We start from the raw sequence: 18670 nt of genomic DNA, 5'->3' as shown, positions 1-18670 counted from the left end.
TTTTAAATTTTTCCTCCCTATATAGTATATATATATAAATGCAATTCACCTTGTCTGGGGGATAAGTTAAAACTTAAACATAACGACCATTTAGGGAATAGCGCTGGATTCACATTCATAATAAAAAAAAGGGTGAAAAAAATGAGCGTTTAATCCGGCTCACCTTAGCCCATGCTCAAACAGTAATCGCACTCCCATTTACAGCCGGATATAAATCATTTAAAAATGCAAATGAACGTTCGTAGTCAGCGGTGGCGGCGCGCAACGTCGATGTTTATTCATTTCGGGAATTGATTTGTGGCGACTCTCAAAGCGATCGTGACGTGTGAATGGGCCGCTAACAAGCGCGCCTGCCGACGATTATGACGCCGCTTTTAAACGCCAGATAATACTCGGAATTTTCCGATGCAATGCTAATTTGGTCTCGTTGAAACTTCGATACCATCATCTTGTAATCAATACGATTCAACGAATCGATTTTCAACTGTATCAAGAAATAAAACTTAAATTTACAATACAAAGTAATCCCAACACTGTTAACATCTTATTATGATGTGAAACATCTTAATATGTTTTCTATTAGAGTAACCGTTATTTAAAATGCTTTCAGAACAAAACTGCAGTTCTTCATTCAATTCTGAGTAGACAATTGTCTAACGGTTAACAACGGTACCCAATACCGCAAATACAATGGCAAATCGGTTTAGACAATCCATGGAATGAAGAAAGGATGGGTGATACTTCATGCAGTTGAGGAAGTTTTTATTAGTTAGAAATCGTTAAAAGCACGTTTTCATTCCTAGTCAGTTTATAATAAGAAATATCTTGTAATGGATTGGAAGCGAATACAGGTGGTAACATACTAAGTTACAAGGCTTTAATATATACTTATATGCAAAGCATAATTGAATATGGTAAATTCTTGGCGAGCAAGATTTTATAGCCGCCACCATGCTCGCAGTGGTAGTAGCCAAAGCAGTGAAGTAACACTCGATACGACCGGTGCGTGAATGCATAGAACAGGTTAATTATTGTCATGAGGAGGGGACGAGAACGACATAGCGCATTTATAATGCGCTACATCGGCCATTCTGAATACAATTAGCACATACTCGACATACGCCCCGAGAGTTATCCGCTATTAGACAGTGTAACAGTTATTACAGGTGATATTAATTCATGTCTTAATACATAAGTTCTCTTAAGCTGTATTACTTAGTCATCTCGTTAAGAGTAAATCTACGACATAAATTCGAATCGCATAAGCGGCCGATTCATTTAATTAGCTTGATTATGTGCATCTCTGCCATTAGTTTCTCACAGTCATCGCCAGGAGCTCTCTACGCTCGAGACGCGATAAATTCGAGTTTATGGTTGGGCTATCGGATGAGTAGCCCATTAAATTAATTAGACATATTGATAGGGCGGACGGCGCGTTTCGAAGATGGCAGATAAGGCGGCGTGTAATATAAACTTTACATTACGACATGATGTATGGCCGAGTTACAGAACTTTATTAGCTTCGCGACATTTCGAGCGCCGTACGAGTGCATGTACTTGTGCGGAGATAAGAAGTGCATGGCATTTCTGAGTACTACAAAACGTCATAAGAAAATATGTTACCCAACTTCTTCTTTGGTGTAAAAGCGAATTTTAAAATGTATCTTAAAATGTTTAAAAATCATGAGAATGAAGTTGACCAGTTTCAACTTGATCTTACTCGGCCGTAAGCCACCTCGACTTGATCACGTGAATTTCCCACAGTGAAATTAAAAGAAAATTCCAATAATTCCCTCGATTGTCCAATGTAGCGTTAAAAAACAAATCCGGCAGAGACAATTGCTCCGTGAGGGGACCGAAGCACGAACGAGCGATTCACGGTTTCGATACAGACGGAGAGACTCCAACGTCAGATGACGATAATGACACAACCGCAAAGGTTCTCCAAGATCAAACGACCAGGATAACCTAGCTTACGGTTACTTACGTAAAATGGAACACATTGCTTGATCGGGTTTGTGTAATTTTCTCAATTATTACTAAAAGGTAAATTGAAAACTTTTTCAGTTACATCAACAGTTACGTTATTTGTAATTTCAACATTGTAATTGAATTAGAAGAAAGATTGGAACCCATATTAAATTTCTTCGATCTATTTGTCGTCGTTGTGCAATAAGAATCTCCAGTTTCTAACCAGAGCAACGTCGATGTACCAAGTATCGTAACCTAAACATTATTTAACGTCCACACACGTACGACTAGTTTCTATTTACGTACCCACTTTTACCGCACAGTAGCAATCCGAGTTCGGTTTACGCAGGAAACGCGTCGAATGTCACGGCACTATGTTCCGCTATCGGTTTTACGTCCAATTTAGATATACAGGGCGTTTGGTATTACGTTACGATCGAAAATTCCTCTTTTTACGACTTCGAACTCCAAAAAATACCTCGCCGGAAAAGAAAAAGACCGCGATAACAACGTCTAGATAAGACGTTATTATCCTCGCAGGACAAACAGGATAAGATTGGTCGAAAATTGGACCTCACGCGTTGTTCGTTCGCTTTGGAAAAGGCGAAAAAAGGGGAAAAGAAGTGACGAATCGGACGTCCTCCGTTTGATTTCCTCCGTTAACTTGGGAACGGCCATATGGCGCGAATTCTTACGAAGCCGACCACTTGTGGCGTTCGCAGTTTTTCCGATGTCCCGGCGGTATTCGCCCGGGAATTTTGATGTTGGTCGCACCGCTAATGGCAATCGCAATTTGTCTCTGAAGGCTGGTAATTCCCGAGCGGAAGAGAGGCGGGAATTTCAAAATTGCGCCTGTACGGAATCCTCGCCGGTCCGTGCTTCTACTTATTAATGCCGCGAACATATGGTCGCATTATATCCACGGCACTGCCCCACTTAATTATGATATATGCTCCGCGACTCTCGCCCTAATTAGGAATTTCTTGGATAATTGGAAAACTGTTCACCTATACAAGTTATTACACACTTCAGATGATACATTAATCTCATAGATTACTAAGCTAATATTATTAATAAAAATAAGTAAAAAATAATAACTATTTATTTAAACTAAAACTAAAAAGTCGTGCGTTTTTTTGAAAAAATGTTAACGTTTCGCTTGCTATGTTGCAACCTTGTTCAAAAACAATAATAATAATAATAATACTTTATTGTGTTACTAAGCTGCTCTTACACTCGCATACTCGCATGTTTTCCGTGTTTCCAGATCACAAACGTGTCATCCACGTAACGGAGCCATAGCTTCTTTTTCCACTGACTCTTCCTTAATGTTTCCTCTTGAAATATTTCCATGTAAAAATTGATGATCACTAGATTTTACCAATTCTTTCATACTACTATCTTCTCGATTGGCTCCTCTTTTTATCATTTATTTATTTCGTATTGATGCTTTTTGACAAAGCACTCTAATTTGTCTGTTCAATTACGATGATTAATGATAGCAGTCACGTAAGTTACAAATTATGCGTAAACTATTTTCGGTGCAGTAACATGACCCGGAAACTAAATTAACTTAAATTAGATCTGAAATTCTAAAGTGCCAAACAGCCTCTATAAATCCTATATTTATATTAATCTTTTTGTGGAGACCATTTATTTTTATCAAACATTTTGGATGTCAAATATAAAGGTCAAATATAACAGCACGTAGCTAAAAGTATATTTGTCAAATAGGAAACTGGTGAACTGACAACACACACACACACACATACATATTTAACTGGAAAAGAAGTATAAAAAAAGTGAATTGAAATGGCACAATCCGCTAACCTGCACGTGCACGATTCGCACGGAGTTTACGGGACGAAGTAGAAACTACTGGGTTGTTTAAAAAAAATACTGTTAATTTAGGTCCGGTCCACGCTACGGTATCTTTTTAATTAATGCGACCAATGATAATCGTATTAAAATTTATTCGTTACGTCGTAATAGGGATCCCCGCTGATCGAATTAAACGTGCGAGTCCGCTCCGGGCACACGAATTCCAAGCGGGCAGACACAATTTATTGTTCTGTCTCCGTGAATTCGTTTAATTTTGAATCAACGGTCTGCCGCCGGTACGCGAGTAACTTAATAGCGCGTCGAAGTGCTCGGTTATTAAGGGCTATGTATTCGTTACTCTGCGGTTTAAAAACGTTTCATTTCCATTTTGGAATTAATTTCCACTTCAGGATTCTTTCGACAGTTTAATTTTGTACGATTTATTTTAATTAACCGTCCCGTATATTATAAAATAAAATTAAAAATTACTTTGTAGTATTTATTAAGTATGTATATACAGGGTGATTTGGGTGGAAATGGAAATATTTTAAGGATATGTCCAGGAAGCTAAAATATGCAAAACAAGCCCATATGTTCAAGACCACTTTTCATTTGTTTCAGAGAAACTTTGAACATTAATTAAAAAGTGAAGAAATTTGGCCCACTTCGATATGCTTATTTGTGTGTTTATAAATGGACTTGGTAGCCAGTTTCAGTGAACGATGATTCGCTCTTTTTGTACTTTTTGCAGATGAAAAGCGTTTAAATCTTGCCGTTTTAATGTTTTCCTAACCATTATTTGTGGAAGTTCCAAACCGACACCTTGCACTTGGGAACATTCTACGTGTAAAAACAGTATGAAACACTTGCCTATTAGGAATTCTTTGATTCGGAAAACAATGACGATACACTTGTACTGAACGAACAGTATTACCATTGCAAAACCATATCTGCATATCTTTTCCTCCCGAATCACCCTGTATACATCCTACATCGCTTACAAAGTAACTCGAAAGCATCATTTCAATTTTAAGTTTTATTTTCCAAATAAATCCTTCAACCCAGAATCTTGAAATTTGGTACTACATATCTTCAAATAATATCTTACAACCACAAAATTGAACTTTTGAGGTGAACACTGCAACAACAAATCTTTTCTTATCACCTATTTTTTACTTCATGACAATTTGGTGTGACAAAAAAAAACACTTTATTTAGTTTCCACTTGAGATCATTTCTAGTAGTTGTTTTAAACCAATTTTGCACCTGGAGATAGTAATCAAGTCCGTTATAGAGAGTTCGGATGCCAAAACCGAAACTCGGTAAACCGGAATTAATCACTTCGGGCTCGATTCGAACGTTGCTTTGATAACGATCCGGTAGATTCGGTTTAAACGTTTTCCAGCCGTGCTGTTAGAAGGCGTCTCGTCAGTCCGTAATTGAAACCGAGAACGCCGCCGAATCAATTTGGCAAACAGTCCGCCCAAGTTGGTCTTGGTGAACTTGGCTCCCTTAAGATTACGATGATGAATACGGAAGTTTTGATCAATCTGGCGCGCCACAATGCTTCTAAAATACATAGTTCCCTCTGTTCTTGTAATAGTTGTTTTCCCAAAACATCGTGGCCCGGATCGCTTCCGGTTCCTCTTCGACTTACCCGACTTTGTCAAACGAAGTTTCTCTGAAGTCTGTACTTTTCGTATATAATTTAAGTGAATAGTTCCGTCAAACGCAAACAAAACGGAGATCAAAGGGGAACCCCTTTATACTGCGATTTCCTCCTCTCATTACTCAACTCGCTACGTAAATATAGAAGATGTAATTATTTCGAGAGCTTTCTCTAAACACACACCCACCAACCTGGATTTGGTTTATACGAGTAATTAAGATAATTTTCATCAACTGATTTAAAAAACAAAATTTTAATTAGAAAATAAAAAGGTGTTGTGTCATCTTGAAAGTGTTACTTAAGCTAACAGCTCTTGATGTCTCGTAGATCATGGAACGCACAGGGTTTTGTCGGCGCTTTTGTACTCGGTCGCCTTTGTTGTCCGTTGTCCACCATCGTGTTATTGGCCAGATTTATTGCCGGGGATGACCGCCGGACAAACAAACGGAATGTTATTGTTTTAAACCGCGGTGCACGCGCGTCCCACTTTGTATGGTAAAGCACTCGACTTTGAATAACGGCCACAGAAGATGAACTCTCCCGTTGTTATGAAAATTTCGAACGCACCACTCCCGGCCGCAGTTTATTTTTTATGGTAATTCGACGTCAGTTTTAAGTGGTTATTTTCAACAAATTTTACCGAGGAAACGTATTTTACGATTATTTATACTCTATAACGCTTTTTCTTCCTATTAACTTTGCTATTAAGTAACGCTTTTCGAATTTGATAGGTATACCAAGTGACCCATGTAACGATAAAAGCGGCTATATCGCCACGTCCCGGATCGTGGATTTTGGAACGATCGATTGATGGAATTGAGTATCAACCCTGGCAATATTACGCTAGAACCGACAGGGAATGTCTGGAAAGGTATGGTATACCTTCGAAAAAGGGGAAACCCCACTACGATACCGATACCGAAGTTATTTGCACTTCTCACTATTCGAAATTGACACCAGTGGAAAATGGAGAGGTAAGAGATTTTTTTTCTTAAATGAATTTTATTAAAATAAACCTCTTTTTTAATTCTTGACTCTGTCGGCTGTCTCCCGACATTTTAACAATTCATGAACAAGCCCCACTGCAAGCAAGTTTTCTTTCTCCACAACCTCTTCCGCATTCCCTTGCGAGAGCGCCTTAATTGAATGACTAAATAACGCGAACCTCTCCGACACCGAGTCGGAGTGCGACAAATGTTTGTTTACCTTGCTTATCTTCTGCAGATCCACACTCTGATGCACGACAGACCAGGGGCAAACGAACGAAGTCTGGAATTGCTTGAATTCACGAAGGCCCGTTTCGTCAGGATAAGATTGCAAGGCTTAAAGAGATCTCATGAAATGGCACCGAAACGGTTTGTTCATGATCATCTGTGGAACAAGAGGTTGTTTTATTCGATTAGGGACATCCAGATCGGAGGTCAATGTGTCTGTAATGGACACGCGTCTGATTGTAGACATGATGTATCTACAGGGGTAAGTAAAAAAAAATAAATAAGTTAATAAAGTCGATCGTTAATGCGAGATGTCAAGATATCGGAGGCCAATCATCAATTATCGGTTAATTACCGATTAAATCTAGAAATATAAAAACAAATTCCGGTCCGAACGCGGTAATATGAACCTTAATTGGCGATGAAAACTACGTGGGATGCCCTAGGATTAATAGCTGATGTTTATCGCTGATGACAGGATCGATAATATAATTTCCTTCCTCAGTTACGTGGTAATTATTGCCGATCAATCAATAATCTTTATGTTGAACACAAAGGGTGCATTCATCATAGGATAACATTAGTGTCACTCCATCTCACAGTACATTGTATCAAATTGTTTTGTATGACCGAGTTTATTTGCAAGTCTATTATCAACATGTCGTTTCAAATTATCATCTTTCAATCACGTTTCCTATTAACAATTATTTATCATCCTACGACCATTAGCACAATTAGCATTAATTTAAATGCTTTTATTTCTATTTCGTTGACGCAAATAAGAAGAGTCATAAACAATTACGTCTAAGATATTTATGCCTTGCATTAAAATGTTGAAGAACTACTCCTAATGGCAACAGATATCTACTAGATAAAATACAAAGTTGCATTTTAAAATTTGATTTATACAGTATATTCAAATCCGATGATAGTAATCGTGGGATGTGAATTATTGCCTAATAAAATGGAAGGTAATCAAACGCCTTTACTAAAATCAAATAAGGGCATCGTAAGGCACACAATGTCACAAAGAAACGTTTATTATGATTTTATAACAAAATAGACTCCTAAATCACTTTTTTAAAAGATCGATAAGAAAAACGTCATCGCCAATTTAATTTATGTGCTAATCCACGTTCGATACTCCGTAAATAAAACGGAAAATCAGCCGAGAGGCAACATGAACACAATAGTTGCCGTACCGATCTACTGCGGTACAAACTCTCTCAGGATCCAATGGAATCCGAAAACGAAAAGGGTCGCAAATAATTTTCAGTTTATATGCGCAAGTTTATGCGGTCGGTGCAGCGTCGCGTCGGTACAGTGCAAAAATGAGTAGTCGCTCGTACGGAAGCCGTAAAAGCTCCAGATGGACGTGGCGTGTAGGACGAAGGTAAATGATAACTGTAAACCCTGTAAACGGAGTGGAGCTATCGAGTAACGCGGGCATTCTCTTTCGCATTTGCTCGTTTAAGGCCGACACGCTGACATTAATACTGTTCCGGTTCTAATTTTATTTGTGGAACCTCGCCCATGCTGCACATTTGCAAGTGTTGCAAGAGGTACCGAAAGATGTGCCTAATTGCGAATGGACTTTGCATTGTGACAAACGCAGCGGAACGGGTTTTATATTTTTAAGACAATTTACAATTAACTCCCACTTTGTTTTAGAACTTCGCACGTCTTCCATATACGTATAACAATGCACGAGACATACAGTAATGTCTACGTAGAGTATGAGAAAGCTCGATAGTTGATGGGAAGATATTATGCAATTGTGCGTTGAGTATTAATGGTTGGCTCATTAGAAGAAGCGGGAGAACGAAGTCATAAACCTTTAAACGACCATATGTCATATGACAATCCATTTACAACTAGAACCTGCCAAGTTAAGATACAATAAAAACGATGATATTTCTTCCCTTTCAATCAATAATAAATATTTCAATCAATAAAGATCTCATTGACAATTCAATTATATAAATTTCCGAAGCGATTGTATTATGGAGATTAGAAAATATAGGAAGCCAACAGAATTTCTCCTCTTAAATCTGTTATCTCATAAATCTGTACTCATCTGTAAGTCAATATTCTCAGTTTCACAAAATTTGCAATTAAAGCTATGCGTTTTCGTATTGAGACATGTTTACGAACCTATATTCGTTTGCAAACGTCTAACAGACCATGTTAGGAGAAGTTAGGTAATATAAAATTAATTACTTGGAAGAAAATACGGGCGATTAAAGAAAATTATTAACCTGGTGTTATAAGTGAAAAAATTATAAGCATTTATTTTAAAGAGAAGAATCAGTGAAAATATCTCCTTGACATCACGTCGAACATACAACTTGGCCGGAGTCGTTACTCAATCCAAGAGGCAATCGGAGAAGGCAGTACCGGTAGCTCCTGGCCATATTAGACGAGCACGATGTTCTCCCGGTATGACTCACCTTGTCGAGTAGGAATGGAAGAGCCCCGAAGAATTCAAAGTAGCAGGGAACGAGAAGACGACGCGGGTCTTCGTGCGACAATTATACGGACGGGCGCAGGAGTAGCGATTGATAGGTTTCCCACAAGATGCTATCAAATAATACCAAATACAGATTGTGCTGTAGTTCGCTCGAAATGGGCCGGCGCTCGGTCGCGTCCCGTTCTCTCTATATGGCAATGTCGGCGATCGCGCGCGCCTTTTGGCTCAGACGGGCATTCCGAATGTCGACCGTGTACCGCAAAAAGTCGCCGGCCTCTTCTCTTCGGGTTCGTTCTATGGACGCGATTGTGCGGACGTCAATTAGGGATGTGACGAGAAGAAAGGAACGTCTGTTGTGTGGGGTACCAGGAACGACCCCGAAGATTGGATTGTTGCCGTGGACAGATAGATTGCGATAATGTACGGGAGAATTGTGCCCGATTGTTGTAGAGAACCCAGTAACGCGACTGCGCATTCCTTTACTTTTGTCTTGTAACTCGACAAATGTTTTGATTTACAAGACAAATGTGAACGCACTTATACCATTAACTATAATATGTCTCCTTGAAACAAATAATATATCAACACCTATGACTTCATTGACGGTATCACAACCTTTAAGGTAACGCTGAATAACAAATAAAATTAGACTAACACTAGCACTAGACCTAGAACGAAAAACATTCCATTTAGCCTTGCTCCTCTTAAGGCGGCTAAACCAGAATGTTTCTAATTCTAGATCAAATGTTAGTTCTAGTAACAGTACTAGGTAGCGCTAGTTAGCATTAGATACCACTATGTTGTATATTTTTATTGAACTGAAACTAGAACTAACACTATACCTAGAACTAGAAACGTTCGGGTTTAGCCGTGCGTCTGAAGACGCAGAACCTAGAACCTAGAACTCAAATAATTTGGATTTAGCAGTCTTGAGAGACGTGCGGCTAAACCCGAATATTTCTAGTTCTAGCTCAAGTGTTAGTTCTTGTTTTACACTAGCACTATCACTGGAACTAACACAAGATCTAGAACTCAAATCAGTCGGGTTTAGCCGCACGTCACTCAAGACGGCTAAGCCTGAATGATTCTTTCCGATGAAGTTCAATCTAAATTGATCAAAAATTCTGTTCAACCCGAAAAGGGCAAATATTCCAGAAAAAATGATTATCCCAAGAAATTAAAATTAGCAAAAACAATTTTTATTCAATATTAAGTATAAGCATTAGATAATTCTAAAACACAATATTTCACATTTCAAATAATGCCAGAATACGAGAGTTTCTCGTCTCCAAGTCCCAGAATATTGAAATTTAACACAAACAAGTGACAAGAACGTTTCATTTCGAATTCATGGAGCCAAGGTCCCCCGAGGAAAACGCAAAACCCGGTACCTTCATAAGTCAACGTCGCGGAGGCGGAGTCTTTTGGCGCGGTAGACTTCAGGTGGCGGTAAATTCAAATCGGGCGTCGACGAAATCGGATGAACGACCGAGGGGGGCGTCGCGACGCCGCGGGACGCATTTGCATTTGAAATTGGCCTGTCAAAGGGCGCCCGTCCCCGACTTACTGCGCCTAGCGAGTATGCATTGCAGATTTCCGGGCTGAAATGTGTTTTCGACCAATATTTCCAGTCCCCATATCCCCACGAAATCTGTCAACATATCGAATTTACGGGTGTGCTATCTCCGGAAAGATATACGACACTGAGAGTCAAGGGATTTTACCAAAAAAGTAACCCCTGCGATATATATATTTGAAACATAAATATGTTTTTTTTTGAAATCTAGTTAATTATTGTTTCTTTGTTTATAGCGAATTGAATGTTTATGTGCCCACAACACATGTGGTTCAAATTGTAATAAATGCTGTCCTTTATTTAATCAACGCAAATGGTCTCCTGGAACCACTCGAGAAGCCCGAGAATGTGTACCGTGTAACTGCAATGGACATGCAGAATCGTGCCATTACGACGAGAATATTGAAAAGGAAAATGGAAGCATGGATATGAATGGAAATTTTATCGGTGGGGGAGTTTGCGATAATTGCACTGTAAGTAATTTTAAAAAATTGCATTGAAAATTGATTCGTTGAAATTTTAATCTGCAGGCTTTCACCACCGGCATAAATTGCGAACTCTGCCAGCCGGGCTACTATCGACCATCTGGTACCCAACCAGACGCCAAAACACCGTGCCTTGGATGCAACTGCGATCCCTCAGGCTCCACTGGATCCTGTACCGTTAAGAAAGACCTGGTCCTGTGCGAATGTAGGCCAGGATTCTCGGGCGCCAGGTGCGATGTCTGCGCCCCAGGTTATAGGGGATATCCCAATTGCGAGCTTTGCCCTTGCGATTCAAGAGGAACTATTGGTCCCGATGATTGTGAGGATAAATGCATCTGTAAAGTAAACATATTTCTAACGATTTATTATTATTTAAAAGTAAGATACTTATTTTGCTTGTTTTAGGTGAATGTTGAAGGATCATTTTGCGAACGATGTAAATCCGGCTATTTCGCTCTGGAAGACAGAAATCCGGATGGATGCTCTAGTTGTTATTGTTCAGGGGTAACGACCCTTTGCGAAGCCGCCGTATTGAGTTCCCAAACCGTAAGTTACGATTCTCAGATAAATCCGTTCACCAAACATTAAATCCGCCTAACTTTTTTTTAGTTTAGAACACCGGAAAATTGGCGTGCATCCGACATTTCATTGAACAATGTCGAAAAAGCCATCACGGAGGACGGACTAGTTTCGTTAGGGACTTTAGAAAATTCCGTCACCAATTCTTTCTATTTTTTGGCACCGGAGATCTTCGTAGGAAATAAATTACAAGCGTACGGAAGCAATTTTATTTTTAAAACTCAATGGTACGTAATGAGAGGAGATACCAGCGGAAAACCGGATATAAGTCCAAATATCGTATTGATTGGATCGAATGGACTTATTATTGGGCAAGGAAACGATATCTTTAATGGAGCTAACGCCACTTTTAAGATTCCTTTAACGGAAGGAGATTGGTTTAAAATTAAATTAGATAAAAACGAAATAATCGATTACTCCATTTTAGCAACAAGAGCAGACTTCCTTTCGGTTCTTACAGACATTAAACATATCCTATTAAGGGCGAAATTTCACACAGACCAAATTGAAGTTGCTCTTGAAGAAGCTTACATTGAGATACAAGAAGGAATTTCTTTAGTCGAAAAATGTTCTTGTCCTTCGGGGTACACAGGTTTTTCATGCGAATCTTGCGATTACGGTTACGTTAGATTATACACCAACGTTTCTAATCGCCCAGAAAAATTTTGCGTCAAATGCGATTGTAATGGACACTCGAAAACATGCGATCCCGATACCGGACAGTGTCAATGCGAACATAACACTATGGGAGAAACTTGTGATAGATGTTTACCTGGATTTTATGGTAATCCATTAATGGGCACATCTGAGGATTGTAGAAAATGCGCTTGTCCTTTGGAAGAAGAAGAAAATAATTTTAGTCCTAGTTGCCAATTGGATTCGTTATCTATTAGTAATGATTATAATGATATTGGATATGTTTGTACTCAATGTCCAAAAGGTTATACAGGAGATCATTGTGAAATGTAAGTAGTACTTATTTTGTATAATTTTAATTTCGTACGCTACAATGTCACTTAAATGTACACTATTTAAAACGTTTACTCAAAGCACATAAATTACATTCTGGTCTGGCTTTGATCAAGCTTTGAAAAATAGTCTTAAAGTGACGGCAGCTTCATGAATGAAAGTTGGGTATCTTCTTCAATGATAATGATAGAGATAGGATATTAAACGCGGATTTTGCATCATTGCCAAATATTATACCATTGAACTAAAACTAGAAGTAACAGTAAGCCTAGAATTAGAAACACTCTAGTTTTAACAATCTTATCATTACTTGGTACTTGGTATTTGTAATACTTACACAAGAAAGACTTACACAAAATTGTTATCATATTCAATGATTGATCCTTAAATTATTAATTTCATTTCACTTACTTATAACATAACATCTAAAAAATTTTACCTAAAAATTTTACTTACTCAAATTTCTTCTTATTTCTGCTTCTTAGTTGTGATGATGGATACTTTGGGTTGCCTACTCAATCGGGCAGTAAATGCCAGTTGTGTTCTTGTGGCGGGAATCCATGTGATCGCACAACAGGAAAGTGTCTCTCCTGCAGGGGAAATACCGAAGGTTCGTTTACTTTATTAAGCAGATTACAACGATACTAATTACTCTCCGGCTTTAAGAATTAACGCTTCGGATAACTTTATTTATTATCCGTTCGGAGATTATACACTGCAATAAGTCGAGATTATTTATCCTTGTTTTAGGATGGAGATGTGAACGCTGTAAATCAGGATACTTCGGCGACCCTACCGCTGCTAATTGCCAAGCCTGTTCCTGCGATGCCGCTGGATCTTTGTCGGAAAATTGCGATAACGTTACTGGACTTTGTCAGTGTAAAGAAAATTTCGTTGGTAGAACTTGCGATCGATGCAAGGTACCTTATTAATCATTTTTGTATATTTATTGATTATTTACATTATTTTCTTAGGAGGGATACGGAAATGTAACAGCAGGATGTGTTCCATGCGAATGTAACTTAATAGGATCAAATTCGGGAATTTGCGACCAACGAACAGGATTGTGTTATTGTAAATCAGGAGTCGAGGGATTTCATTGCGATGCATGCCAACACCTCCATTACAATTTCTCCGAGCAGGGCTGTCAAAGTAAGTATCGAATTTACTTTAACTTTCTCCACGCGAATCGGATTTGCAAAGATTAACCATAAAGCCAATCTTTCATTCGCGATTTCTATGCAAACTGCCCACCTCTAATTGCGCGCAATCTATTATGGTAATTGAGCTCGTTGCCATCGTCGTGGGCGCATTGTTTGTCAAGTTCAAGGCGTTCCATCAACCGGACGCCTTCGGATTTCGTGTAAGATCTCGTCCCTTGTAATATAGGCTATTTAGAAGACACGATGTGGGCGGGTCAGTACGGATTCGATTTACTGTTAGAAACCGTAATGATAGGTCAAAACTTAACCATTGTTTGATAATCGCACTTTTGCTAAAACTAAATGGAACATAAATTGTTGTATAAGATGTTGTATTCATTTCGCCTCTCTTTCTATACGGTTGATCAATGAGACGTGTCCTTTGAACCGTGCCATATAATTTGTAAAGGACTAAGTAGCGTCCGTCAACCGAAAATAAATCATTGAAAGCGGGCTTCTATTTTGAAACGAATGACTTACCACGACTTTAGGTACCCATCGCGAGTTTCAAAAATACTCGGTGACTTCCGACCTTTAAGTGCAGTTAATGGGACCCGGACAATCATTCTATACTTAGAGGCAAGTTGCAACCAAGAATATCGCCGCTAAGAGAACCGTCCCCTTATTGCTCGTGCTGTGTGCAGTGAAAACATGACCTAAATTTTATGTACATGAAAGCGGTCGACCCGAACACAGACTCTCTTAAAAACGCTAACGACGCCATCCACTCGTTCGCCTTCTATCTAAATTCGGCAATTTAGAAAGATATAAGAGAGCCTGCGTTGACAGGCCTAATGGGTGCGTACGTCGCCCGTTTTACGGCGTCCATATTATGGATACAGCTGGTTAGGAGTTTCTTGGAAACGATAAATGAGACTGGAATTTATGCCAGGACTGTTTTCAGTTCCATTTCGTGCTGTTTGTACTTGCAAATTTCGATTTGAATATAATATTCGCTTCACAGAAATTCCTTTTACTTTTTATTTCCATAACGCAGTGATCCAAAATGATCCAGAATTTAGTAGTGGTTGAAAAAGAATAGTTCTCAATCAAAATATCTCATAGAAAGATAAGGATTTAAGTGGCGCCACCTACGCCGTAGATGGCTAAATCGCGATGAGTGCCGACGAAGGCGTGGGCAATCGGACGGAATGAATGAAAGTCACGTGACCCGCTGCCATAAATAACGGGCCACACGTGCTTGTTAACTGGTGTTTCCTCGCCCGCAGTTCGACCACCGCCGTTCTTGGCTCAAAATGTTCTTTCAAACGTTGTTGACGTAGAGTCACGGTCCCATAAAGTGGGCAAATACTCCTATTGTGTCCTGACAATGTTCCATGTCTTTCAAGATTTAAAACGTTTATATTTTAACAAAATTTTAAAAATATGCACCTAAGTATCGTAGTTTCTTAGAAAAAAAAATTAATTAGCATATACACGAGACAACTAAACAACAATGTCAACTCCGTTAAGCCTGAAACCGTCGTCTTAAGTAAATAATTGTGAAAGTTTATTTTTGTATCTGGCGTTAACGACGGATTACGACACGGTCACGCGATAAAAATACCGCCGGCTGCAGCAGCATCAGCAGCAGCAGCAAACCGAAAGCCCGCGGAGGTCGTTAGCATCGTAATAGTTCATTTGTTTTCACGGGCCGTCAAAAATAATTGCCGGCCGAGTAGTCGTTTCGGTTTTGTTTTTGGTTTGGTAGTTTTTGAGGCGTCTGGACGCGCCGTTTCGCGAGATTAATGGTCGTTTATCGGATGATTGAAAACAATGTCCAGGAGCCCCAGTCCGCGGTTCATGAATTATTGACTCGAGTGAGTGTGGTTTCGGCGTTATTAGCCATCGTAAATGTCGATGATGTGTGAAATTGATATTTTTATTGACTCATCGGCAATTCAATACAAGAAAATACGTTCAATGTATTTTTTTGCACTTATTCGGCACTGCAATGTGTGTTGCCTAGTTTGTTGTGGTGATGTATTGTAGCCCCTCGGCCGTAAGCGGCCTTCGCTTAAATTATACTTCATCGTTAATTTAGCCGAAATCGTTTGCGGCCAACAGACATTTAATTAATATTTATTTATTTATTATTATTCAAGCACGTTTTATCAGCTAACTTTGACACTCACAAAATACTATATAAAAGCAAAAAAATTAATTGCAACTTTCCCTTACTAAATCAAACGTCCTGTATTTCTGTTTAATTAGCATACAAGTTGATATCACTGTCGTATACTATTCGCTAACGAAATGACTTAAGCTTTCGTAAGACTAATGTAATAGAGAGGTATGGTAATTATCTCCTGCGGTGTCGTATGCATTTTTAACAACGTTAAATCGAATTTATGTTTACAAAGCTCGTTTGTGACGGAACAAGGCTGCACCCGCATTTCCAAAAGCTGTTTATCTCGGTTGCGCGCCTCAACTATGCGGAGAAAGACTAAGGAGCGGTGTAATCTTTCACAATTTCATGCCGCCCGGATTGAAATAGTCGTGCACAAAAACCGTATTAATAGTTGATTGAGACGCAACGAAAACCTGTCAAGACGCTACAACGTCGTTCTAATACCAACAACGCTAGATTAATGTATAAAGCGGCGGTCATCATACACAAACTGGTCGTTAATCGACCTATAACCGCACTCGATACCCACTAATAATATGCGCGAAATCAACTTCAATATAAAACCACATATTAACAAAATGATGATCTTGTAAATAGATCGTTTAAAAGCGACGCGTGGTTTCCAATTCAATGAGTCTTCGGCTTTTCTGGGGCTATCTTCTCCATTTTTTGACTTTCATTATAGGAATCCATTGCATCATTTACCACCGTTGAGTCGTTAAAACCATGCAAATTGCGCGTTGTCGACTCTGCTACCGAATTTGCATTTTAATTGCGTTTTTTTGTCGATTGATTTAGTTACTTTCGTCGCATTGCTGGCAGGTATGCGCCGCAATTTTGATTTTTCCTGTTAACTCATTTAATAAAGAGAGACGACAAACCGTCTTCGTTGAGTACGTTATACTCATATTTCATTCGTTTCTCTTATTTACCTGGTGCAATAAACATAAAAATGCCCAATTAAATCTAACGGTAACGGTTTACCTACCTACATTTAAATGAGACACCGTCTTTAATTTATATGTCTAATTATGTTCGTTCTTTAAATAACGAGGAAATCTTTGAAATCTAAGAAATGACTAAGCTTATTTCTTCCTGTACGTATTACAGAAAACCGTTGGCTCGTTGGCCGACTACGCCTTCCAAAAGCATCCTTTCAGTTGGTGGTGTTTGTTTTTTGCACGCTTAACACACAGGATGGTTTTTATGATCACGCGTGAGCAGACCATTCTTCGGTCTCAATGTATGCCGTGTCGGACAAATGAGGTATCGAAACCGTTTTACGAAAGACGATGTCGTGCTCGGAACCAGCGCTTTGTTAATGATTCAATTTCGCTTTGGAATTTATTATCGACCCTTGTTTCTCGGAGAATGCGTAATGAACGTAACCAGTTTGGTGATGTATCGAAGGGAAGTTGGTGACGACGTAACACCATACCTAATATGCACAACCAACTACACTTCGATTGGTTACGTTCATGAATAAATTAATTTCATAAAATGGAGATATTAGGTACTCTATATCGACAACGTAAGTATATTTATTCATGTATTCTCAACTTCCTTGTACTTTAATTGGTATGTACGGAAAATTAATTGTTGTATTATGCGGTAATGTAAGCTGAAATGGCGTCAAATCTATCATATGTAAACACGGTAAGATGGAATCGATTTAGTTTCACCATTAAGATACACATAATGTCCTTCAAATATTGACCACATGTTTTCTTTGAGAGCTTTTTGCCAAAACCCATTTCTCCACTTGACTCTATATTATTCTAATTGATTTTGGCAATTCTCCGTTCACAATATAGCCGAGTTCCACTTGAATAAATGCGCGAGATTACTTAATGCAACGGTAAAAAATCCCTTTACTTTTATACCAGCCGTAAACCATTCGTTTTGGCAGACATCTCCACATTAATCTTGACCACCAGCATCGAGAAAAACCTACATTGTATTTAAATCGACAAGGCGCCTTTTGGATGCGTTTAAAATGACATACATATAGTCTTTGGTTAAACGGATAATTAATTCATATTTGCAAAGCGGCACAAATACCATGTGATTTATAACAGTCACTGATTGATAGGGACCTCTACGTATTTATAAATCAACTCTAACAGATCGCTTCATCACCATCTTTATTTCTTACTATCGAATGTATTCAAACGTATAATCGATGTAAACTTCACTTATAACTTTTAAGCAATCAATATGAAAATGAAATCGAAATTAGGTTAGTGGAATCTTAGATTAAAGATAGATATTTACCATAGATAAGATTATCTTTGTTCCAGTTAATACTTTTAAATAATGAATACAAGGACAAATTTACTTTAATAAGGTTTAATGGAACATTTCGATACGTTGTATAGATTAGATTTTATAGATTCCATTTATATTTCAAATCAATACCAGAACTATAACTAACCACAATTTCAGTCCCACACACCGTGTGTTAAACTACCCATTTGCATACTAACGGCACAACATTTAAATGCACATCCACTTTACAGGTAAATATAGCTACCAACACCTACCAACATTTGAATATTGTGTTACCCCAATAATTTCTATAGA

The 18670-nt window shown here is 38.6% G+C and overlaps 1 protein-coding gene across 1 annotated transcript in view; it reads left to right on the top strand.

Moving 5' to 3' along the window:
* Positions 1 to 18670, top strand: part of LOC111427966 (wing blister) — a 61841-nt gene that overhangs the window by 19679 nt on the left and 23492 nt on the right. The window contains exons 3-11 of the mRNA XM_023063343.2: positions 6193 to 6435; positions 6686 to 6937; positions 10958 to 11194; positions 11252 to 11548; positions 11612 to 11752; positions 11816 to 12750; positions 13240 to 13364; positions 13505 to 13674; positions 13729 to 13906. Of these exons, the coding sequence (XP_022919111.2) occupies positions 6193 to 6435; positions 6686 to 6937; positions 10958 to 11194; positions 11252 to 11548; positions 11612 to 11752; positions 11816 to 12750; positions 13240 to 13364; positions 13505 to 13674; positions 13729 to 13906 (2578 nt within the window). The remainder of the gene's footprint in view (positions 1 to 6192; positions 6436 to 6685; positions 6938 to 10957; positions 11195 to 11251; positions 11549 to 11611; positions 11753 to 11815; positions 12751 to 13239; positions 13365 to 13504; positions 13675 to 13728; positions 13907 to 18670) is intronic.

This window comes from Onthophagus taurus, chromosome 6 (genome assembly GCF_036711975.1).
Source record: "Onthophagus taurus isolate NC chromosome 6, IU_Otau_3.0, whole genome shotgun sequence".
In the NCBI taxonomy this organism is placed as follows: Eukaryota; Metazoa; Arthropoda; class Insecta; order Coleoptera; family Scarabaeidae; genus Onthophagus; species Onthophagus taurus.
This window is presented reverse-complemented; position numbering and strand designations above follow the sequence as displayed.